At 49.4% G+C, this 20756-nt stretch overlaps 1 protein-coding gene across 1 annotated transcript; it reads left to right on the plus strand.

Moving 5' to 3' along the window:
• Nucleotides 1–5917: 5917 nt before the first annotated feature.
• On the plus strand, nt 5918–7453 carry ASPRV1 (aspartic peptidase retroviral like 1). Its single transcript, XM_017648890.3, has one exon. The coding sequence runs from the start codon at nt 6125–6127 to the stop codon at nt 6902–6904; it is 780 nt and encodes a 259-aa protein (XP_017504379.3). The 5' UTR covers nt 5918–6124; the 3' UTR covers nt 6905–7453.
• The last annotated feature ends 13303 nt before the right edge of the window (nt 7454–20756 follow it).

Raw genomic sequence — 20756 nt, forward strand, 5'->3', positions numbered from 1 at the left:
CAAAAGCAGCAGTTCCCTGCACTGAGGCTATTTTATATGTTTGCATTGCTCACAATACCAGTTATCATTAGCAGCAATTAAAACTATTTCAGGATCAGTTTGAAGCTGCCTTTGAGATATTTTAAGATGGACTGAAGTCCTCCAGGTGTCTAGCTCTAAGCCAAGTTTCCTGGTGTCCTTAGAAGCCCACTTGTATTTGGAGAATACCCTATATATATATTTTGACTGCTTGAACATTTCATAAATTTCAGAGATGTTTGTCAAAAGTGGGTTAATGTCTCCAGAGCTGATTGGACTGTCTTACAAGTCCCACTCAACCTCAGTGACATGGCGGGGACCATGGCAATGGGAGAGGAGGAGGGATTTCTGCACAGGGTCTTCCCTTCTAGCCAGCCCCTCTAGCCAGGCAGAACCCCTGGGCCTCTGTGACCCCGAAGAAAGGGGTGAAGGCTTGGTCTAGAGTGAGGGCACACACCAGGAATTGGGAATAAGGCAGGAACCCAATTTGGGGGGTCAGGCTGTGAGGAGAGGAGTGGGGAAGTAAGGACACCTTAAGTAATTTTCCTATTTGGCTGAAAGATAAATACAGGGAAAGAACCTGTTTCTGCACACTGGACCTCTAAGGAGTTTGTCAGCAACTTGTACTGACCAACCCTTGGTTGGCCTTGGCCTTGACCCTGGGCCCGGAGGGCCAGCAGTGGCACTGGGGCCTGGGATTGCTGTTCTCTGAACACCTCCAGGACCCTCCTGGGCCCTCTAAGTGCCTCAGTTGGAACTTGCTAACAGAATGGGCTCAGCTGGCCTGCTGAGCTCGGTGGCTTCTTGGGAGGAAGGGTTCTGAACAGGGTGGTAAAGGAGGTGAAAGGCGACCCAGAAGAGGTTCTGGAACATTGGAGAATGGGGGAGGGGCCCTATGGGCAGGACTTCTGTGTCCCTCAGTGGCTTGTTCCGTGAGGGCTGTCAGGGGGACCAGTCAAAGGAAAGCTGTCCTGCCTAAGTGCCTTTGGCTGTGACAGGGCACGGAGTTCCTGCACTGGGGCTTCCTGCCCGGGAACTGTGGGGCTGGGAGTCAGGGCCTGTAGTCTGGGCATAAGGAACCAGACGGGGACCTGGGTTTCCCCAAGTGCCTTGCTTTGGCCAGAGCCTACCTAGACTCGGGCTTCGATCTGAATCCCTAAGAGGGTTTTGTGCACAGTTCATCTCTTTGCCCTTCTATTCAGCTTGAAGACCCATGGAAGCAGAGCACTGTGGCCTCCTGCGAGCTGCACCACGCACCCTGCACACCCCCACTCCCTGCAGCCTGGGGACCAGGGCCTCCGATGGGTTGGGTTGGTAGTTATACGGGATTGGGGCAGGCAAACCACATCTTGGCCACGGTGTGAGCGCCCAGAGGTGGGATAAATGGAGGGCATCCTGTCCTTATCCCCACATGGGTCGGGGGCAGAAGACAGCATGACCCACTTTCAGAGCAGGGTGGCTGTGACTGGGGCTGCTTCAAGCGGTCAGCCTGCACACACATTTGGTCTTAAACACTTCAGAACTGGGCTGTTACACATCTGTATCCTGTTTTCATTAGCTTGTAAGCCAGGGTGATGGGAACCTGCCTAGTCTTCTGAGCCAGCAAGAGTGCTCAGAGGCTAAGAAAGAGCAGGTGTCTCCAATAAATATGATTTTAATTCTCAGTGTAAATATGTGTACAAATAAGTCTGTGAAATGAAAGATGGGAGCTGAGTTCTATATGCAAATTCCACAATTTCATAGCCATTTGGGACAGAGAACTGTAGTTGGTGTGTGTGGTGCAGGTTTCCAGGCGCAGGATGTGTGTGCAGTGTGCAGGGCAGGTGTTTGTGGACAGCATATATATGTATGGTGTGGGGCAAGGAGTGTGTGTGTCTGGGTACATGTCTGTGGTGTGTATGTGTGCGTGAAGTCCCCATCACATTGGTTGGAGACAAGACCAGCGACATAATTTACAGGGCCTGGTGCAGAATGAAGGGGTGGGGCCCCTTGTTCAAAATTATTGGGAACTTCAAGATGGCAACAGCAGAGCATCAAAGCAAGCCTGGGGCCTTTCTGAGCGCAGAGCCCTTGTGAGTTCACAGATCCAAAGTCCATGAAGCCGGCCCTGGGGGGAGAAAGTGCACCTCCTGCTTGCCCTCAACTTCCTTTGCTTCCTTGAAAAGTCCTTGAGGCCCCCTCTGTTGCCTCCCCAGCCAGCTCCCAGGGTAACCTTGCCCTTGGGAGTGGGCACAGCACGGCAAGGAGCTGCAGCAGTCAGCCTGGGCACCTTTCCTGGCCCTCTTTATCTTTGGTGTGGGCTCCACCGGGGCAACTAAATCCACAAGGTGTCTCTGGGCTCAGGAAAATGATCTCCCGAAGGACATTCAGGTCTCCCAGGCCCGGCCTGCTGCATGAAAGCTTGCCTTCCACCCTCAGGATCTGAAGGCTTCAGGTTCCTCTTTGGGCTTCTGCTTTGCTCCCAGAAGTCATCCAATAGCAGAAACAGCAAAGAGAAGGAGACGTACCATTTTGAGGTAGGTCTCCGTTGCCCACCAAGGGCTTCAATTCTCAGGGGCCCTGATGGGCCCTGTCCTAGGCTTGTGCCACTTCGCACAACTCCTGGAGGGGAGGAAACGGCAAAGGGGAACCAGGGATCTGGGGCAGCACTGGACCAGCAGAGCCTACAGCCCTGCATCTCAGTGCGGGGGTGTGAGGGTGGGGACCTGCTAAGTCCTTCCTGTTTATTGTCCTGATTTGCCTCCTCTCAGTTACATAGGTACAGTGTGCCGGCTTCAGAGCACACTCAGCTGCTGATGGGTAATAATGAGGGTGTTCCTGCCCCAGTACCTATACTTGTCGATAATTAAACATGATTTCCTAGGTTCTGGGAGGAGGCAATTGCACCCTGTCTGCCCCAGCTGGTCTAGCTCATCAGTGTTCCATTAGCATAGGAATTCCAAGGTCCCTGAGCTGTTCTGGGTTGTTCCAGGTAATGCGTGTCTCTCAAAGGTTAAGGCAACTTGAGAACTAACTTCACTGTATCCTGATCCTAGCCAGAGACTGTCCCAAAACTCACCCCCTTCCAGCTCTCCTGTAACGATGGGACCCCTGTGTGCATCTGTTTTGGGGCCCTGAGAGGGGACTGAACAGAGCATGAAGGGCCTCCCTGGGGAGGACCACCTGCCTCAAGCCAAAGGACCCAGAAGAATATAAAGGTGTGGGGAGTATAGGAAAAGTGGGCTAGAAAGTGGTTTGGGGCCCAAGTGGTTGGGCAGGAGTGGGAATTGCTATAGCTTGTTAATCATTGGCCATGGGCCTTCGCCTGCCCCAGAGAGAGAGAGACTGCTGGCCAAGGACCCCCAGGCATGGGTGGGATGATAAACTGGCTTTCCAGAAAACAAAAAAGTCCTGATTTAGAATTTGCCAATCTCTGTGGTGCAAATACTCCCACCAAATCTGATTTCAAGCTACCAGTCAGTTTAACAACTGGCTCACAAAATTCTTCAATACCGAGCAGTCAGTTATTGCTCACAGCAGTACAGCCATTAGAGTGCCGTCCGCTCAGATGCCATGAAAGCACAAGCCCCCAGGAACCAGCCATACACCCCCGGGAGAGGCACCCCCACCGGCCTGCGTTTGTTGGTCAGATGCCCTTATCCACGCACTGGGCAGCTTGGGGCCTGAGGCCAGCCTGTCAGCTGGTCAGGCTCGTGCTGCCCAGTCATGGAGTAGGGCAGGCCTGCCTCTCAGCTTGGCAGGACGCTCGCCGAGGTGATGGATGTGAAATGACTTTGCCAAAGTGAACACCAGACACCACCAAGTGCAAGGACCCAAGTCCCAGGAATCACCTGTTTCTAGCCCAGATCAAAGGGGGGATCTGACTTCAGTGTCCACCATGATGGCTAGAGACTCACAGTTTGGGGCACCTAATAGTCCTAATTTGCCAGCTGACATGCCAGCTTGCCTCTCATCTCCCTCGGCCACATGCCAGCTTCCTCACTCATTCCCGCTTCCAGAGGACCAGGGATGCGGGGCAATGAATACCAGAGAGCCACTGGGTCAGTTCCTGGGCTACAGAGCAAGGCTCATCCCAGGGGCTGGAGGCCATCCACAAATGTCCACCCAGAGAAGGGGCTTCCTGGTCATGTGGGCGGCAGGGCCATTCCTCTGGGTTTAGGTGTCGCACTGTGCAGTCTTCTTAGAGACCCAGCTGCCCTTGGCGCCTTCCCAGTGGCTCCACTCCCTCCTCCTCTGGGTTCCTGGCATGGTAGGAAGGCTTCACCTTAGCCAGGCAGCCGTGATGAGAGGTGTTGGCCCAGCTGCTTCCCTGCTGGCTCACTGTGTCAGGAGGGGTGTGGGCATGGCTGGGGACCCTGGGACTGTCCAGCGGCAGGGCTGCAGCCAGGGCCTCTGGGGCTCAGCTGGACACTGGGGGATGAGTGGTATGGAGCCCGGGAGAAACAGGCCCTGAGCCCGAAAAAACAGCCCAGAGCTCCAGCTGTGCCGCTGGTGCTGGTTCCTCTCCCGTCTGAATCTCTCCTGTTTGGTGACAGGCTCAGCCAGGCCTGGAGCCCAGCAGAGGGCCCCTGCTGACCCTGGATAAGTATCTAGGGGGCAGGAGCAGGCCAGGTTTCTGTGAACCTCATGCTTCGGTCATTGCAACAGCCAAACCTGTGAACGTGCCAGCCTGGGGCACTGCAGCTCACACTCACCCAGGAGTCTGCACGTGTGCCATGGGAGGCTAGGAGGGCTGCATGGAGGGGGTGACATTGGAACAGGGTCATAAATGTGTGTCCCACAACAGCCTCAATCTTCCTGCACAGGCCCAAGCCAGGCTCTAGCCCTAGGACGCACAGATCTGCCTTCTGGGCATCAGTGGGGTGATCCTGGGCAGCCCTGTACCCCCAGCACAGCAGGTCACCCAGCCAGCCTCCTCCCTCCAAACTTCCCAGAATCTCACCACTGGCTTTGCAACACGTGGATCTTTCTCCCTCTCAGAACAGAAGGGAGTGAAATGCCCTGGCTACTCTTTGCATGAATGACCAGATGAAGGAGGAAGTCAGGGGGCACAGGGGTGAGGCTGCAATGCTGGGGAAGGGGCTCTAGACAGGTTCCTGGAAGGTGGGAGGGAACCGGAGGGAAGGAGACAACACAGGGGAGCCCAAGATGGTGCCTGCGGAGAGGGCGCGTGGGAGTGGAATCCTGGATTGGGTGTCCACTCCCCAAAGTGCAATGTTTGCACCAGCCCACTTACAGAGGCCTTGCAGAGGGCACACGGGCCAAGGCCCAGCCCCAGCCCCAAGAGTGCTCTCACTCTGACTTAGGTGTGATCAATGAGGGAAAATTACTGTGGGGATTGAATTCATGGAACATGCTTTCGTGTATGTCCCATCATTTGAAAACCATTTCTGTGCCTTCCTGATTCCAGGACCTGCCTCTCTCTCCCTCTCCGCAGACTGTTACAGGATTCCATGCTTGGTTTACAGTGTATGAGAAACACCTCCCCGATGCCTCTTCTGCGACACATCACAGGCCTGCAACGACTGTAGGCTTTTCTCTTAGCCATTCCAAGTGGTCACTTCAGGTTGAGGGCAAAGGTCTAGAAGCTGATGGGCCTCTCCCCCTCCCTTCTCCAGATGACAAACACCTGAATGTCATAAGGTCCTCTGTATCCTCGTCTGTTATTCTGGGACACAGGATGGGGAGGTACCAGCACAGGAGGCCCCCTCTGAAGCTGGCCTTTCTTCCTCTGATGTGCGCCGGCCTGTGCCAGTCCTGGGAGGATGCAGGAGGGTGAGGCACTGATCCTGCTCGTTAGGCCGGATGCTGCTAGGAGGGCGGGGCAAGTAGGGGTGGAGCTTCCAGAACAAAGGAGAATGGGCAGCCCTGGGGGCCCAGGCTAGGCATCAAAAAGGCTCTGCAGAGTGAGCAGGCCACAGCAGCAGCCCGCCTTTGTGCCCAGCAGTTGGTCAGACAACCCTCGCTCGCATCCTCCTGCGTGCTCCAGGCTGGGTGCCCAGCCACGCTGCTCAGAGAGGCCTCCTGCTTGACTGCACCGACACTCGTGTGTGGCTTTCTTTACGTGGCTTGCATTGCTGCTGCAATTCCTGACGAGAGCACAGGGATGGCTGAGAGTGGAGCCAGGAGCCCAGAGGGTCGTCGGCAGCACGCCTTCGTCCCCAAACCTTTTGATGGAGCCAATGTAGCCCCGGACCTCTGGCTGTTCCGCTTTGAGGTCATCAATGACCTCAACCACTGGGACCATGTCACCAAGCTAAGGTTCCTGAAAGAGTCCCTCAAGGGAGATGCCCTGGATGTCTACAGCGGACTCAGCCCCAGTGACCAGGGAGACTATGCGGCTGTGAAAGAGACCCTCCTGAAGGCCTTCGGGGAGTCTGGGGCCACCCCCAGCTACCTGCCCAAGGAGATTGTCTTTGCCAACAGCATGGGTAAGGGCTACTATCTAAAGGGGAAAATTGGCAAAGTGCCCGTAAGGTTCCTGGTGGATTCTGGGGCTCAGGTCTCCGTGGTCCACCCAAGCTTGTGGGAGGAGGCCACTGATGGTGACACGGACACCCTGCGGCCCTTTGAGAATGTGGTCAAAGTGGCCAATGGGGCAGAAATGAAGATCATGGGTATCTGGGATACAGTGGTGACCCTGGGCAAGCTGAAGCTGAAGGCAGAGTTCCTGGTGGCCAATGCCAGTGCTGAAGAAGCCATCATCGGGACCGACATGCTCCAGGACCACAACGCGGTGCTGGACTTCGAGCATCGCACATGCACTCTGAAAGGGAAGAAGTTCCGCCTTCTGCCTGTTGGAGGAGCCCTGGAAGATGAGTTCGACCTGGAGCTCCTAGAGGAGGAGCCCTGCATGGAGGGGGGTGGCCAGCAGCTCTCCTATTGAGAAGACCCACTGCAGTGGAGGGAACAGTGCAGATCCTCAGGGGAGTCACTGGGCTTGGCCAACCTTCTAAAACTGGCTTCCTCCTCCTCCCTCTCCAGGGGCCTTATTCTGCCCCTGGTGGGGGAGGCTTCCCTTTGAGAAGGCAGAGGTGTGCAGCAGTACAGGCTGGCTTCCTTAGAGGGAGAGAGGGTCCCCGTGGTTGTCAAGCCGCTCTTGGCGGCAGACTCAAAGGCTGGAAGGCGACCGGAAGAGGCTAGAAATGATTGTCTTTGAGAGAGGACTGGGGGATTCCCTCGGCAACCTTGGGGGGCGGCTCGGTCATCTTCAGGTCCGCGCAGCTGTCTCAGCTGGGCTGGATACTGCCTACAGGGCCCTCGCCAGCAAGACCCAGCTGCCAGGGGTGAGGGTCACTGCTGCCCGGGGTTCTTCTCTGCTAGGTCTTCCCCCTGCACCATGTATGTTTCCTTCCATAATGTGTTTTGAAAAGCATTGCGCTTTGTGCCAATAATTCATTACTTCAAAAACCAATAAAGATTGACTCACAGAAAACCTCATAATTGTTGACTGGGGACAAATGGGATGGGTGTAAGAGGGAGGGAAAAACGGGGTGACTATCAAAGAGAAGGGAGACCCAAGTCTCCCCTGACTGCCAGCCTGGAGATTTTAGAGCATAGATATGTGGTGACTCTGTGTTTGGATTTTCTTAGCCTCAATTTCAGATATTTTGATGTATTTCCTCCATAATTCCTGTTATTTCTAATTAATAATTCCTCTAATCATTTCAAATGACAATATTTTAGCACCCAAATTGCCTCTTTTTTCATTTAAAAAAAAAATTGAAGTATAGTTGATCCAAATTGCCTTATACCCCAAAATTATTTGTGAGGTCTTGACTGGGTATTAGAAAACTATGGTTATTATAAACAAATGGGAAAACATCAATGTAGCAAATAGGTTCTTGCAGATGCAAGGGAGCCAGGACTTGGAGGCAGAAGGTGGGTCAGGGGCAAGCGTTGACCTGCGTAAGGCAGCCCACAGCAGCTCTGGAGGACAGAGGGGGCGCGACAGTGGGGGGCCCTGGTGGCAGAGGATAGCCTCTTCCTGGGGGGACTTGGAATGGAGCTGGAAACCTGAGAGGAGGGGTGGAGTGGGGAGGACTTTCCCACACCTGAGAATGGGGTGTCCATCGCTTTAAGAGGTCGGCCTCACATTTGCCTCCTACTTCCTGCCTCCTGGCTGGGAATCTGAAGACACCCATGGCCGAAAGGGTCTGCAAGGGGCACAAAGCTTTGCAAACTTTTGATGGGAGATGGGGAAGGCCTCTTCCCTTCATGAGGGTGGGAGGAGCCCCTCCTGGAGGTTTCTACCTGGACAACCCGAGGGAGAGACAGCCTGAGCGGAGCCAGAGGCAGATAGCCTTCTTCCCAAGAAGCCCCCGGGCACTTGGACCTGAGCATGTGAAGCTGATCTGAGCCAAGAGCGGCTGCTCCTCAGGGTTCCAGCTGGGATATTCCTGAGAACCAAGGCACCAGCTCCGCCCTTTAACCTCATAATTCCAGTCCCTGAGCAGCCAAGCACATTAACAGGAATTAGCTGCATCAGCCCCAGGCACATGGGGTGCAGCTGGGGTGGAGCAGGTGGAGTCTTTTCCCAGGAAAGTGAGGTCTGAAGAAGGGGTGGGCCCAGCGAAAGGCCTTGGCGTGGAGGTAGGAGAACTGAGAAGAAAGCAGAATGGGAGGAGATGGTCTCCTTGTGCCCCCCAGGTCTGTGTCTCTCAGATTCGGTTTTCAATCCCTAATGAATGGGGTTTCTCTCCCAGGCCAAATCCTCCCCCGAGGGGACAACCCAGGCAGCACCTCCCTGTGACCTAGCTTCCTCCAGGCCCTTCAGATCCTTGCCACACGCTGGGCTGGAGGAGGGAGGGCAGGAGCTAGCTGGGAGGTGGGCGGGGGAGAGGAGACCCTGGTGCCAGGCCGGAATACCAGGGCAGCCCCCAGCTTGTCCTCTCCCTGCTCTTCCACACCCAGCAGATGTCTGAGCCCCGTCCTGGGTATACAGGAATGGGGGGAGCTGAGTCCCAGCCGCAGAGAGCCTTCATGCTCTGTGCTGAGTAAGGAGAGCTTGTGTGGCCAGCAGGCCCTCAGCTGCCATCTGTCCTACAGGGAGGTGAGCCCTGGGTGGGCCCAGCGATGGGGGGCCAGCAGGACCTCCGCAGCCCAGGCTCCCATGTGGGGAGGGACTCAGTGGTGGTCCTTGCCTGGAGACCCAGAGTGAAACTTAGGACAAATGCTGTGTGTGTGAGGTAGTTCCAAACTCAACTGTGTGGAGGTGGACCTAGGCTGCAGGATGGTGAGTGCTGTGCTTCGGGGAGCAGAGTATCAAGCGGGGAGCCCTGGGGAGCAGCTGGGAGAAGTGGGTTGTGGGAGAAGGCTTGATGCCAGCCAAGAGTTTGTGCTTGACTTGCATGCAAGTGTTTGAACTTCAGAGAACCAGGAAACTTCGTCTGGCTTCTAAGTGTAGGATGGAGTAAGGCAACAGCACAGAATCCAGCTTTGGAAGCCATGGCCGTATTCAGACATGGGCTGAATTTAAGATGATGTGAAAGGGGAGACATGCAGGCATCAGTGTAAAGGTCTGATCCTGGCTGTGCATTAACATCACCAGAAGATCAATTAAAGATCTTCTGGTGGGCCTAATGAGCAGCCAGGTATAAGAACCCTGGTCTAAATTCCGGCTGTGTTTATCCTCTTGAGATCTCTGGACCAGCAGAAAGGCAGCCTTAGCTTCTCCTGCGAGCTCGTTAGAAATGCAGAATCTCTGTCTCCACCCAGACCTGCGCCAGAACCTGCACTGAACAAGATCTCCAGGTGATTCTCATACATACAAATGTTTGAAAAACCGTGGCCTAGGACATTTTGATACCTCTGGTTAAGGGGCAACTCATGGCCCCCACAGAGTACCGTCTTCTCAGATAATGACCACCACATGCTGAATGCCTACTAATTCCCTAGACTATACTAAATAATTGCCCCTGCTTTTATCTAGTAAACATTTATTTTTAAATGTCTATTGTGAAATAATTCCAGATTTAAAAAAAGGATGCAAAAGTCATATGAAGAATTTCCATCTCTTTCACCTAGTTTCCCCAAATATTAACATTTTACCAATTAGCTTTTATCTTCTTTTTCTCTATATGTGTGTATGAACTGTTTGGAAATTGCAAATATGGGTATTCATTTACTTCTAAATACTTTAGTGTTTATTTCCTAAAACACAAGGAATTCTTATATAACCACAATGTAATGATCAAAATCAGGAAATACTGACATAGATAAAATACTATTATCTAATCTGCAGACCTTATTACATTTTCCCAACTATCCCAATAATGACCTTTATAGCAAAAGAAAGCAACTGTTCTTTGATCCAGGACCCAGTGCAGCCACACACTGCATTTAGTTATCATATTTCTTTAGTCTCCTTTAATCTGAACAAGTCCTCAGTCTGCTTTTGTCTTTCTTGACCTTGGCATTTATGAAGAGGTCTTGTTACTTATTTTCTAGAATGTGAATCTAATGTTTGGGTGACTCTAATGTTTTCTCATGATTAGATTCAGATTATGCATTTTTTGCAGGAATACCCAGAAGTGACCCTGTGTCCTTCTCAGTGCATTGTATCAGGAGGCATGGGATGCCTGTTTGTTCCATTACTGGTGATGTTAACTTTTACCAGTTGTTCAAAGTGGTGTCTGCCAGTATCTCAATGGCTGACTAATTTTGCCTGTGTAATTAATGAGTGTCTGCTGGGTTGATACTCTGAGACCTATATAAATAGACTTTCTCCTTAGACTGTCATCCACTAGATCCTTTGATCCTTGACTACCAATGGTGATTTTCTAATTCTACCCCTCTACATTTATTAGCAGGCTGTCAACTCTAAAGAAGTTTCCCTTCCTGTTTATTTACTATTTACTTACATTATTGTAGACTCACAGACTCTTATTCTAAGTTATACTCTTTCTATTTTGACTCATTGTTTTAGATTTGGCCTTGGGAGACTCTTCAAAATGACTCCTGTCTTTAGACATATCCCCATGATAATCCGAGCCCTCCCTTATTTTCTGTCACAAGAAATCCCCAGCCCCTGGAATCAGCCATTTCTCCACGGAGCCCTGGTTCTTTCTGATGGAGTCTGTTATTCAGAAACCAGGATCTGGACATTAGGTGCTCTCATTGCTACTGGAATAGTCAGAGCTAAGAAAAAAACATACAGTAGATCTATATATGTTTCTGTATCTATCTCTATCTATCTATCTATCATCTATCATCTATCTATCTAAATATGAGTTTATACTGATACCTCCAATTCCAACAAGCACCAGACAGTTTATTGTAACCTTTCTACTTTGTATATTTATAACTTCTTTCTCTAGCAATGAGAAGCCTGGTTCTGGGTTACTTATTCGCTCAATCTTAGAATACCCAGAAAATAGTTTCAGAATTGCTAATCCGATGCCTATGAAAAACAAACTTGAAGCAACCAGCTATTAATCACCTGCACAAGGTCGGGGTGGACCTTGGTGGCAAATGAAAAAGATGAATTATGAAACCAGACTGCAGTCATCTTAAGGTGAGCTAAGTCTCCCAGGTATGCAAGACTTTAGGTGCCAGACTTAAGGTATTACTTTATCTTGGGGATGCAACGTGTCCATCACGAGGGCAGCTAGAGTCAGAGACTGAAGGCCGCAAGTCCTCCGCTTGTGGCAGTGCTGAGGGAGTGGCCTGCCTCAGGCCCCAGAGAGGTGCTCTGGCCTACCCACCTGGTCCTTGGCTGCTGAGGAGATGCAGAGGCAGTGGTTGGGGCTGATGCCAGCACACATTCCAGTTCCATCAGTTGCTATCCTATCCAAAGTCCACTGTCGCCAGGCAACCCCAGCTAGTGAATGCAGCTCCCTGGCTGGGCTGCAAGGACAGCGAACTCTGGTCAGGCCACTCTGACCTTCCACTCCACCCAGCTGTGCTGTTCCTTATTGTGGGCCCATAAACTGGTTCTCAAGTTCTGCCTACTCAGATATTCTTGGCCAGCCTCCCCCAAGTCTGACTGGGGTGAATTCTCCAAGGCACATGTTGCCTCAGGGACTCACCTGGGGCCAGCCTTGCCCTGCCTCTCTGAGCCCCTATTAGTGTTTTCCTGCCTTGGGAAGTGTGTGAAGCGAGCCCTGCCCTCTGGGAATTTACTGGCTGAAGAGGGAGGCAGTCAGCCGTGGGAACCCCCAGGTTCCTACCAACTCCTATCTTCACGGGGACACAGGGAAGGTCATGTGATAGGGGTGGGGGTCAGGAAGGGCCCCATAGAGGAGATCTTTAAGCCCTGAAAGACAAGTGACTATCTCCCAAGAAGATGCAGAGGGGAGGGAGCAAGGACCAGAGGGGCTGGTGCCACTAATGTGGTGACGAGGAGACGGGGAGGCAGAGGGTCAGGTGTGGACGGTCCTGTGTGACCTTTGAGGAAACCAGAAAGCCAGGGATAGCTGATGCTGGATTTCTTCATTCCTAAGGTGCAGTCAATTAAAAAGTGATTATAAATGTAATCTTTTTTGGAGAAATTAAAAATAAAACCTGTAACATAAATGTTTGTACTAATGGTATATCCAGATTTAAGAAGCAGTAAAATGTGTGTGTGTGTATAGTGGGAGGTGGAAGAGGTGGGTCCTAAGGTGGAGAAAAATACCTGATCACAAGTACCAGCTTGGACCATGTAGCTGCCTGGTGGGCAGTGCTGCAAAGAAATCTGGTACTGTGTTCAGACACTGCCAGAAAGCTTGATTGGTGATGATTCATTAGTGATGTCTGTCCTGGAAGCAAGCATGGAGAGTTAAGTACCTGTTTCCTTGGTGGGGTGCAATCAGGGGTCTTCACTCTTAGGTAATGGGGAACGTGGAAGGGTTGTAGGTGGGGAAGTGACACGACACCTGTATTTGCAATACATTTGAGCTTCAGTTCACAAACTCAGATGTGTAATAAATGTTATTTAAAAATGTTCTTCTGAAATTAAAGCTAATTACATCCACCTCTGAGTCCCCATTCAGCCAGGCTATTGAGACACTCTCAGTCACTTTGGGGGTGCTCTTTACCTTGAATTGGGGAACAGTCCCAGATTCTTATGCAGCTCTCAAGCATTGTGGAGAGAGGGGCTGTGAGTCATGGATGTCCAGGTGCTCGGTTGCCATGGATGCCTGTGTCCCTGTCCACAGGATCCTTTCAGACCCCACGGCTGTGCTGCTTTTGGTGTCATGCACAGGGGCACTAGGAGGCCTTCCTTCCTGCCTTCCTAGGAGCACCAGGCAGCTCCTCCGGTAGGTGTCCTGTCACTTCCTCAGGGCGAGGCTCCTAAGTGATGTGCGGGTTCTCCTGGGACTGCCCACCACCCAGCCCCAGTCCAGCCAGATCTGTCCTCCTCATCTCCTCTATGCATCCTGAGGGTCTCCACAGTGCCCCGGCCAGGGCACGTGAACATATTCCTGTTCAGGGGTTTAGGCAAGTACAGAAGGAAGAAAACTGTCACATCTTACAGGCAACCCTGACATTTGGCCTAGTAACATGAAAGAATCCTGAACAGCCAGAGGACTTGCCTGATGGGGAAGAATCAGAGGCAAAGGCACACACATTAGTATTTTCATGTCCTGCCCTGCAGTACATTGTTGCAGCCCATGGAGGCAGCGCAGAGAACAGGGCTGGATGGAGGCAGGTTGTCTGGTGGGGATTATGTGTGGCCCATGTGGGATGTAGAGGCGGAACAGGCTGTGGGGAAGAAGGACGATTCCAGAGGTAATTGGGACAGTTTTGCCCCTATGGCACATTTGGCAATGTCTGGAGACATTTTTGGTTGGCATGGCTTTAGGGGGCTGCAGGGGTGGGGGAGGAGATGGCATGACTGGCATCTAGTGGGTAGGGGCGCCCACAGGGCACTGGATAGTGTCCCCAGGGCAGAATTCTCCAGCCCCAAGTGTCAACAGTGCTGAGGCTGAGAAACGGGCGGAGGTAGCTGACAGGTTGCTGATTTGGCAATTTCCAAGTCTTGCAAAACCCCTACAGTGGCGGTTTTATCCCCACTGACAGACAGGGAAATGGAAATTGGGGCTGTTAGTCTGACCAACGTTGTGGAAGCAGTAAATGGCTGAGGTGGTAGTTGAAGCCCCTAGAGCAGTTTGGACAAAGATTTGGTAAAAATGAATTTAGATTGTTTTCATCTACTGTAAATAGAGCCAGGAAAGCAAAAGTGGGTGGAAATGAATTTGGAAAAGCCAGAGTGCCCAACAGATAGTTACTGGTTAACCAAACAGTGTATGAGGTGTTTGCAAAGTTCCTGAACATGTTCACTATGGTCAGAAACACTCATGTTTTCATCAATTTTGAAAGTAAAAGTTTCACAAAAATCACCAAACAAGTAGAGGAGACATAATTGGCTGAAAATAAATTGGGAGGCAACCCCCCCCCTAAAATCTCTCCCCAAATCCAGATCCTTTTCTTTAATTGTTATTTCTTGTTTGGTCAGTTTTTTTATTGTTTGAATTCCTTAGTGTTTTTTGTATTTTGTTTGTAAGTAATGAGTGCCCATTATAGGAAATCCAGAAAATTAGGTCAATCCAAAAATATGTAAAGAAGCTTCACAAAGAACCTTGCACCCACTCACCCTGCCCAGGTCAAACATGGTATAATTTTTCCAGACCTTTCTCTACTGACATTCATATGGATTTATTTTTGTTCATCCTTTCTTTCTCTTTCTCATTTTCCTTTTTCTTTTCTAGCAAAAATAGGATTATATATTACTTTCTGTTTTGTAAACTCCCATACTTTATTTAACCAATTCCCTATTTTGGGACATTCATTCCAATCATTTCCAACATTTTGCTGTTACAAACCTCAAAATATGGTGGTAAAAAGCAATGTACAACACAGAGAAGACAAGTAGTGATTTTACAGCATCTTACTACGCAGATGGACAGTGACTGGGAAGGGTTATGTGCGGGGGACTTGGTGAAGGGGGGAGCCTAGTAAACATAATGTTGTTCATGTAATTGTAGATTAATGATACCAAAAAAAAAAAAAGGCAATGTATCACAGCCACATACAATTTACACAAACCTCATAGCCATAAAGTGGAGTGAAAAAAGCCAGACATGTGTACAGTATGATTCCATCCATGTGATATTCTAAAATCTGCGAAACTAAACCAGGACGCATATGGATGCATACTCAGGAGGCAGAATTATAAAGGCAAAAAAGGGTGTGAATATGGCAGAAGCAGGGTAGCTGTGGTGATGTGCTAGGAAGGGCGTTTGGGGACACCTGGGTCCCAGCTGTGTCTTGGTTCTTGGTGGTATTTATGTAGGTGTTTTTTTTATAATAACCCACTAAGCAGCACATTTGTATTTCATGCACTTTTATCGATGCATGGCATTTCAAAAACATTTTTAAGTGAACAGAATTAAAATAGGCTGAAATATTAACTAGAAATTTAAAGTAGAGGTTAAGACTATTCAGAAATTTAAGCAAAATACTTGAAAAGTCACAAAAGAATGTGCTCCACTTCCTTGCTGCATCAATATTCTGATTTTTTGGAAAATAATGTAGACTATACTTTTATCTCAGATTGTCCTTTGGGCTGAATGGTTTCCCACCATCTTGTTCTCAACCAGATGGTTCTTTATCAAGGTGATTTGTTTTTGATTAAATCATCTGGATTATTCTAAAGCCCAGGCACTTGCTGGTCTGCCTTTGTACAACTCTGATGTTGAGCAAGTCTTTAATTTGTCGTAAAAATCACTGTGTCTCACCATTTGCCCTTGGGACATGTGACATTGGAGATGATTGTCCTGCCTGATCTCTGTGTCTTAAGTTTGTCTCTGTCTCTTATTCATTCATTCACTTATCCATCCATCCATCCATCCGCAACTGTACATCGCTGAACACCCAGTGTGCCAGGCATGTATAGGTGCTGGGACAGCCCTGCAATGGGCAGTTTAGCCTCTGTGCTTGCAGAGTCCCATTTAATACTAAACAGACAAACATAGTGCATGTGGTGAAAGGAAGAAATGAATCAGGTTAAGGGGTAGTGTGGGTAGAAAGTGGTGAAGGGTATGCAATTTTATGCAGAGAGAGGGTCGTGGGGGCCTCATGGACAAGGTACTGTTTGCGCAGAGACTTGAGTAAAGTGAAGGAATAAGCCATTGTGGCAGGGGAGGGTGGTCCAGGTGGAAGGAGAAGCAAGTGCAAAGGCCCTTGGTATTGGGGGAAGAGCCCAGAGGCCGGGTGGGTGGGGCAGAGAGAATGAAGGGGAGGGTGGCAGGACACCAGCTCAGGGAGGTTGCCCAGAGCCAGATCAGGGCAGGACTTGTCGCTGAAGAAACATGGAAGTTCTGCTGAGCGCGATGGAGTTCACAGGAGAGTTCAGTACCAAGGAAGGCTTGGAGCTGAGGCCTGTCTTTGAAGGACTGTGTGGGGCCCAGGGAGAGCCTGGGGTGGGGTGGGGAGAGGACCTGGGGAGGAAACAGGGAAACCAGCTCCCGACTTTGCCTTTAGTCCCGCCCTGCTCTGGTGGCCCCGCCCCCACTCTGGTTGCTTTTTGGGTCTCTTCACGTGATCTTGGGTCTTTGCTCTGTGGTGGCCCCTTCACTCTGGAGATGGCCCTGAGCCCCTGTAACTCCGGGGGAAAATCCCAGGGCAAAATACCTTTGAAACAGAAATCAGTCAAAGGGAGAAATAAAGTGGGAGAAACCCGTTTATTGCTTACAAGCAGTCATCCACTTTCTGCTCTCTCCTGTGTCTCTCATGACCTGGCTGCCAAAGAAAAGGGAGCCCACCCAACCTCTCCAGTCCAGATATGTGCTCGCTCCCCCTTGTAATTACCTACTGATATGGAGATAGACTACTTTTCTCCACTGCTTGGAAACACCTGTTGATTTGGAGATGCGCTAAGGCCAGGCGAGAGATTCTGGAAATGTTGCAATTTTACTCACAGCTCCTCCAGAAATCTCACCTCACAATCTACTCACTCCCTGTCTTCCACAATGGCCCCTGTGCAAGAAAACTGGAGCACTGTAACCAGACTAATAACATACAATAACAACAGCAATAAAATCATGATAATCCTCAAGCTGGAGGATTCAGCTAGGTTCAGTCCTATACAGGTTAAGTCCACAGCTCACCCATTCCCCAGGAGGTCAGTAGCTGAATGGGTAGGGAGTTCAGAGCAATCATTAAGCAGCAGCTGTAGCCAGGGGACAGGTTCAGGCCCCAGGGACTGTAGAAGAAAAATAACCTTAAGGCCTATAATATACATGTTTTAATGACACCAGCATAGGCAAATCTTGTCCATTAGATAGGATGCATGCAAGAGAGTGGTCCTCTGATAGGACAGTGGCAGGAATGGGATCTCATCTTGGTCTAGTACACCAGACTTTCACCCCCCCTCCCTGTGGGAGTTACAGATGGGTCAATATATAGGGCTATGGAGGTACATGCACTGGCCATAAAGGTAAAACAAAACTTTCCTGTAAGATGCTCTTACCTCCTGGACATTTTGGATATACTACTGTGATCTCTGGGGGCCACTCTGCTGTTACTCCAGGAACACGCAGGAGGCCAGCTTCCAGGTCTTTTCCCAAGATGCCAGAAGAGCCAGCCATCACTGATCCCTGTGTCAAAATGTCCAGGGCCATGTCCACTCAACAGAATCTCCAGGATTTAACACAATTGGGGCTGGCAGCAGGATGTTGCTCTGCTGGCCATATCCTGGCTTCAATAACTCCTCTGTGGTTTGCACATATAGTTGTATAGGAGAGGCAGCAGTATGTGTTAGCATGTCCAAACAGGGCTTAAGGCTCCTTTTCAGGGCTTCTCATTCAAACACCATAACACTGTCCATAAGCGAACTGACCAGTACCATAGACTACTGGTGTCCAAATTTAGGCCAGATTTCAACAAACTATTGTACCTCTCTTATCATGCCTGTCCAGTAGGGTTATATGGTACATGAAACTTCCACTTTATTCCTAATTGCTGCACCCATTCTTGCAATGCATGTCCAATAAAGTGAGTGCCTTGATCACTCTCAATCACCTGCAGCTGGCCATAGGCTGCAAAGATATGCTTTGGGCCCCTCTTGGTGGTTTGCTGATCTTCATGATGTGCAGGAAAAGCAACCAACAGTCCAATAGTTGTGTCCGCACAAGTCATGTCATACCTCTCCTTGATAATCCTTTCCACTCCCTTGAGAAACAGACATCCCACAATCCCAGCTGCTACACAGCCACTCAGGCACTGTAAGCAGTCTTCTATCTCATAGAGGGCTAATTCCACAGCTTCCGGTGTCTCCACCCTTCCCCAATTCTGGGGAAGGGCCCGCCCCTCTAGGAGGTGCTTTACCCTAGACCAATTCCCCACTAGGTGCTCCTCAATTGGAAGCCCCACAGATAGGGGGCTCCTGATTGAAGCTGCAGCCTCTACTGCTACAGCCACTGGGGCCTCCGCACCATCCCCAAAGGGGGTTCCTGGCATCTCCCCACCATCTTTAGGGGCAGCCTGCCCAAGGGTCACACCCATGAAGACAGATTTCGGGTTCAGAGGTCCTGCTGACTACCTCCAGGTGTACTCTGGGGGAATATCCCAGGGGAAAATACCTTTGAAATCAAAACCAGTTAAAGTGAGAAATAAAGTGGGAGAAACTCATTTATTGCCTATAAGCAGTCGTCCACTTCTGCTTGCCCGTGCATCTCATGACCTGGCTGCGGAAGAAAAGGGACACCACCCAACGGTTCCAATCCAGATATGTTCTCACTCCCCCTTGCAATTACCTGTTGATATGGAGATGGACTACTTCTCTCCATCACTTGGAAACCCCTGTTATAGAGATGCACTAAAGCCAGGCAAGAGATTCTGGAAATATTGCAGTTTTACCCACAGTCCCCTTTTCTCTTTGCCTGTGGGCAGTAAACAGTGCTTCCCTCTGGGGCTGGCACATTCACAGCCAAGTACATCAGCCTGCATTTGTCTCTTAAAATGCATCTTGACCAAGATGCCCCCTAACTTAAGCCCCTCAAGAAAGTTTTGATCCTGATTCTGTCAGGTGATCCGGATGCCATCTAACTCCCTCGGGGTCATGCCCAGATGTTGAGACTGTGTCATGTGTACCTGACTCCAAATCATTGTGTTCATTTTGAACCAGACAAGGCTGAAGACAGTACCAGCTCACTTCAGACATAGTGCACTTTCAGTCCTAGACCACCACTGGAAATGAATATCACAATAACGTGAGTCAAATGAATTTTTGGGTTTCCCAGTACATATAAAAGCTATATGTATATTATAATGTCTATTAAGTGTACAATAGCATTGTCTAAAGGGCAATATACAAACCTTAATTATAAAATACTGTTAATGCTAGCCATCATATGTGCTATTGGGGAGTTGTAATCACTGATCACAGATCACAACAAACATAATGAAAATTTTGAAATATTACCGGAATTACCAAAACATGACACAGAGACATGAAGTGAGCAAATGCTATTGGAAAAATGGTGCCAACACATTTGCTTGGCACAGGGTTGCCACAAACCTTCAGTTGGTGAAAAATGCAGTATATGTGAAGCACAATAAAATGAGATATGTCTGTATCTCATTTGCCCCAGTGGGATGCCTTCTAGGAAGTTGACCTGCATCCACTAATTTAACCTCTGTGGGGTGAGAAGTAATTTATTAATTAGATATTGAAATTTGCAAGTGATTTTTCTCTTAAAAAATATGCAACAGAACAGATACTAGGCTAGTCGTGTAGAAATGTTATTCTCATTTATTTGCAATACAGTGAATTTTCTCTAGTTGGGAGAAAGGGTGGTGTTCCCTACACTTTGAACAGGTGACTCAGGCCCAGGTCAATTCTGCTGCTGCCTGCAGCCTCTGTGGAAACTCCCAGAGGAGCCCTGGATTCTCTAGATTAGTCAGGATCACCTTCAGCCCTGAGGCAGCTCCCTCCCATTCTTTAGCAAGTTCATTTCCACTATTTAAAAACACACTCACCTTTCCTCTCCACACTGTCAACCCCGATAACTCACCTTTACTTAGTCAACCTCACTTCCCTCTGCTTACAAAAAATAAAGAGGATCTTTTTTTTTAATTCTACACAGGCAGTGTTCTTATACTTCCATGTCCAACTTGTTCCTAAAAATGTGGATTTGAAATGACTTCCAAAATTACATATATTAGAATTTTTAAATAAATATCAAGGCCATAGAAAAGACAGGGGGATTTAAGTCACACATATACAAATTACAGGGTATCACATAATTGCTGAAGATGAGATGTGGATTTAGCTCTGAGTATCCTGGCAGCCAAAGAAAAAGAGAAAGATGACCCATTTAATGATTAATTGTTTCCCTGAGGAAACACAAACACACTCTTCAGGGAAAGCAATGTGATTCCTTCACTGAGTTCTGAAAGGTGATTTTACCCAATATTACAGGATCTAAGTGTGGTGAAGAGAAAGTAGTGCCTCAGTTAAGGCCTGTCTGATTGTCTGTTTCCATTGATACCTCTTAAGGGCCTCATGCTGTTTCATGCCCTGTGCTGGTCTATACTTGACTGGTAGTTGCTTTGACCAAAGCTTTTAACCTCAAAACTGCAGGGAATTGTTACAACCTCTGCAATTGTTCAGAGTTTACACACTTGAAGTGTGGCATCTTTGTTGATTATTTGGCTAGAGCTCTAGCTACTGTTTCTCTCAATTTGCTGTTGGAAAGATACATGTAAATGTTGGGACTTAAAGCATCTCCCACTCTTCTGATGGGATACTT

The sequence above is a fragment of the Manis javanica genome, chromosome 1, assembly GCF_040802235.1.
Source record: "Manis javanica isolate MJ-LG chromosome 1, MJ_LKY, whole genome shotgun sequence".
NCBI lineage: Eukaryota > Metazoa > Chordata > Mammalia > Pholidota > Manidae > Manis > Manis javanica.

What these genes read in the sequence shown, in the direction of transcription:
- ASPRV1 (XM_017648890.3), top strand. Translation starts at nt 6,125, where the DNA reads ATGGCTGAGAGTGGAGCCAGGAGCCCAGAGGGTCGTCGGCAGCACGCC.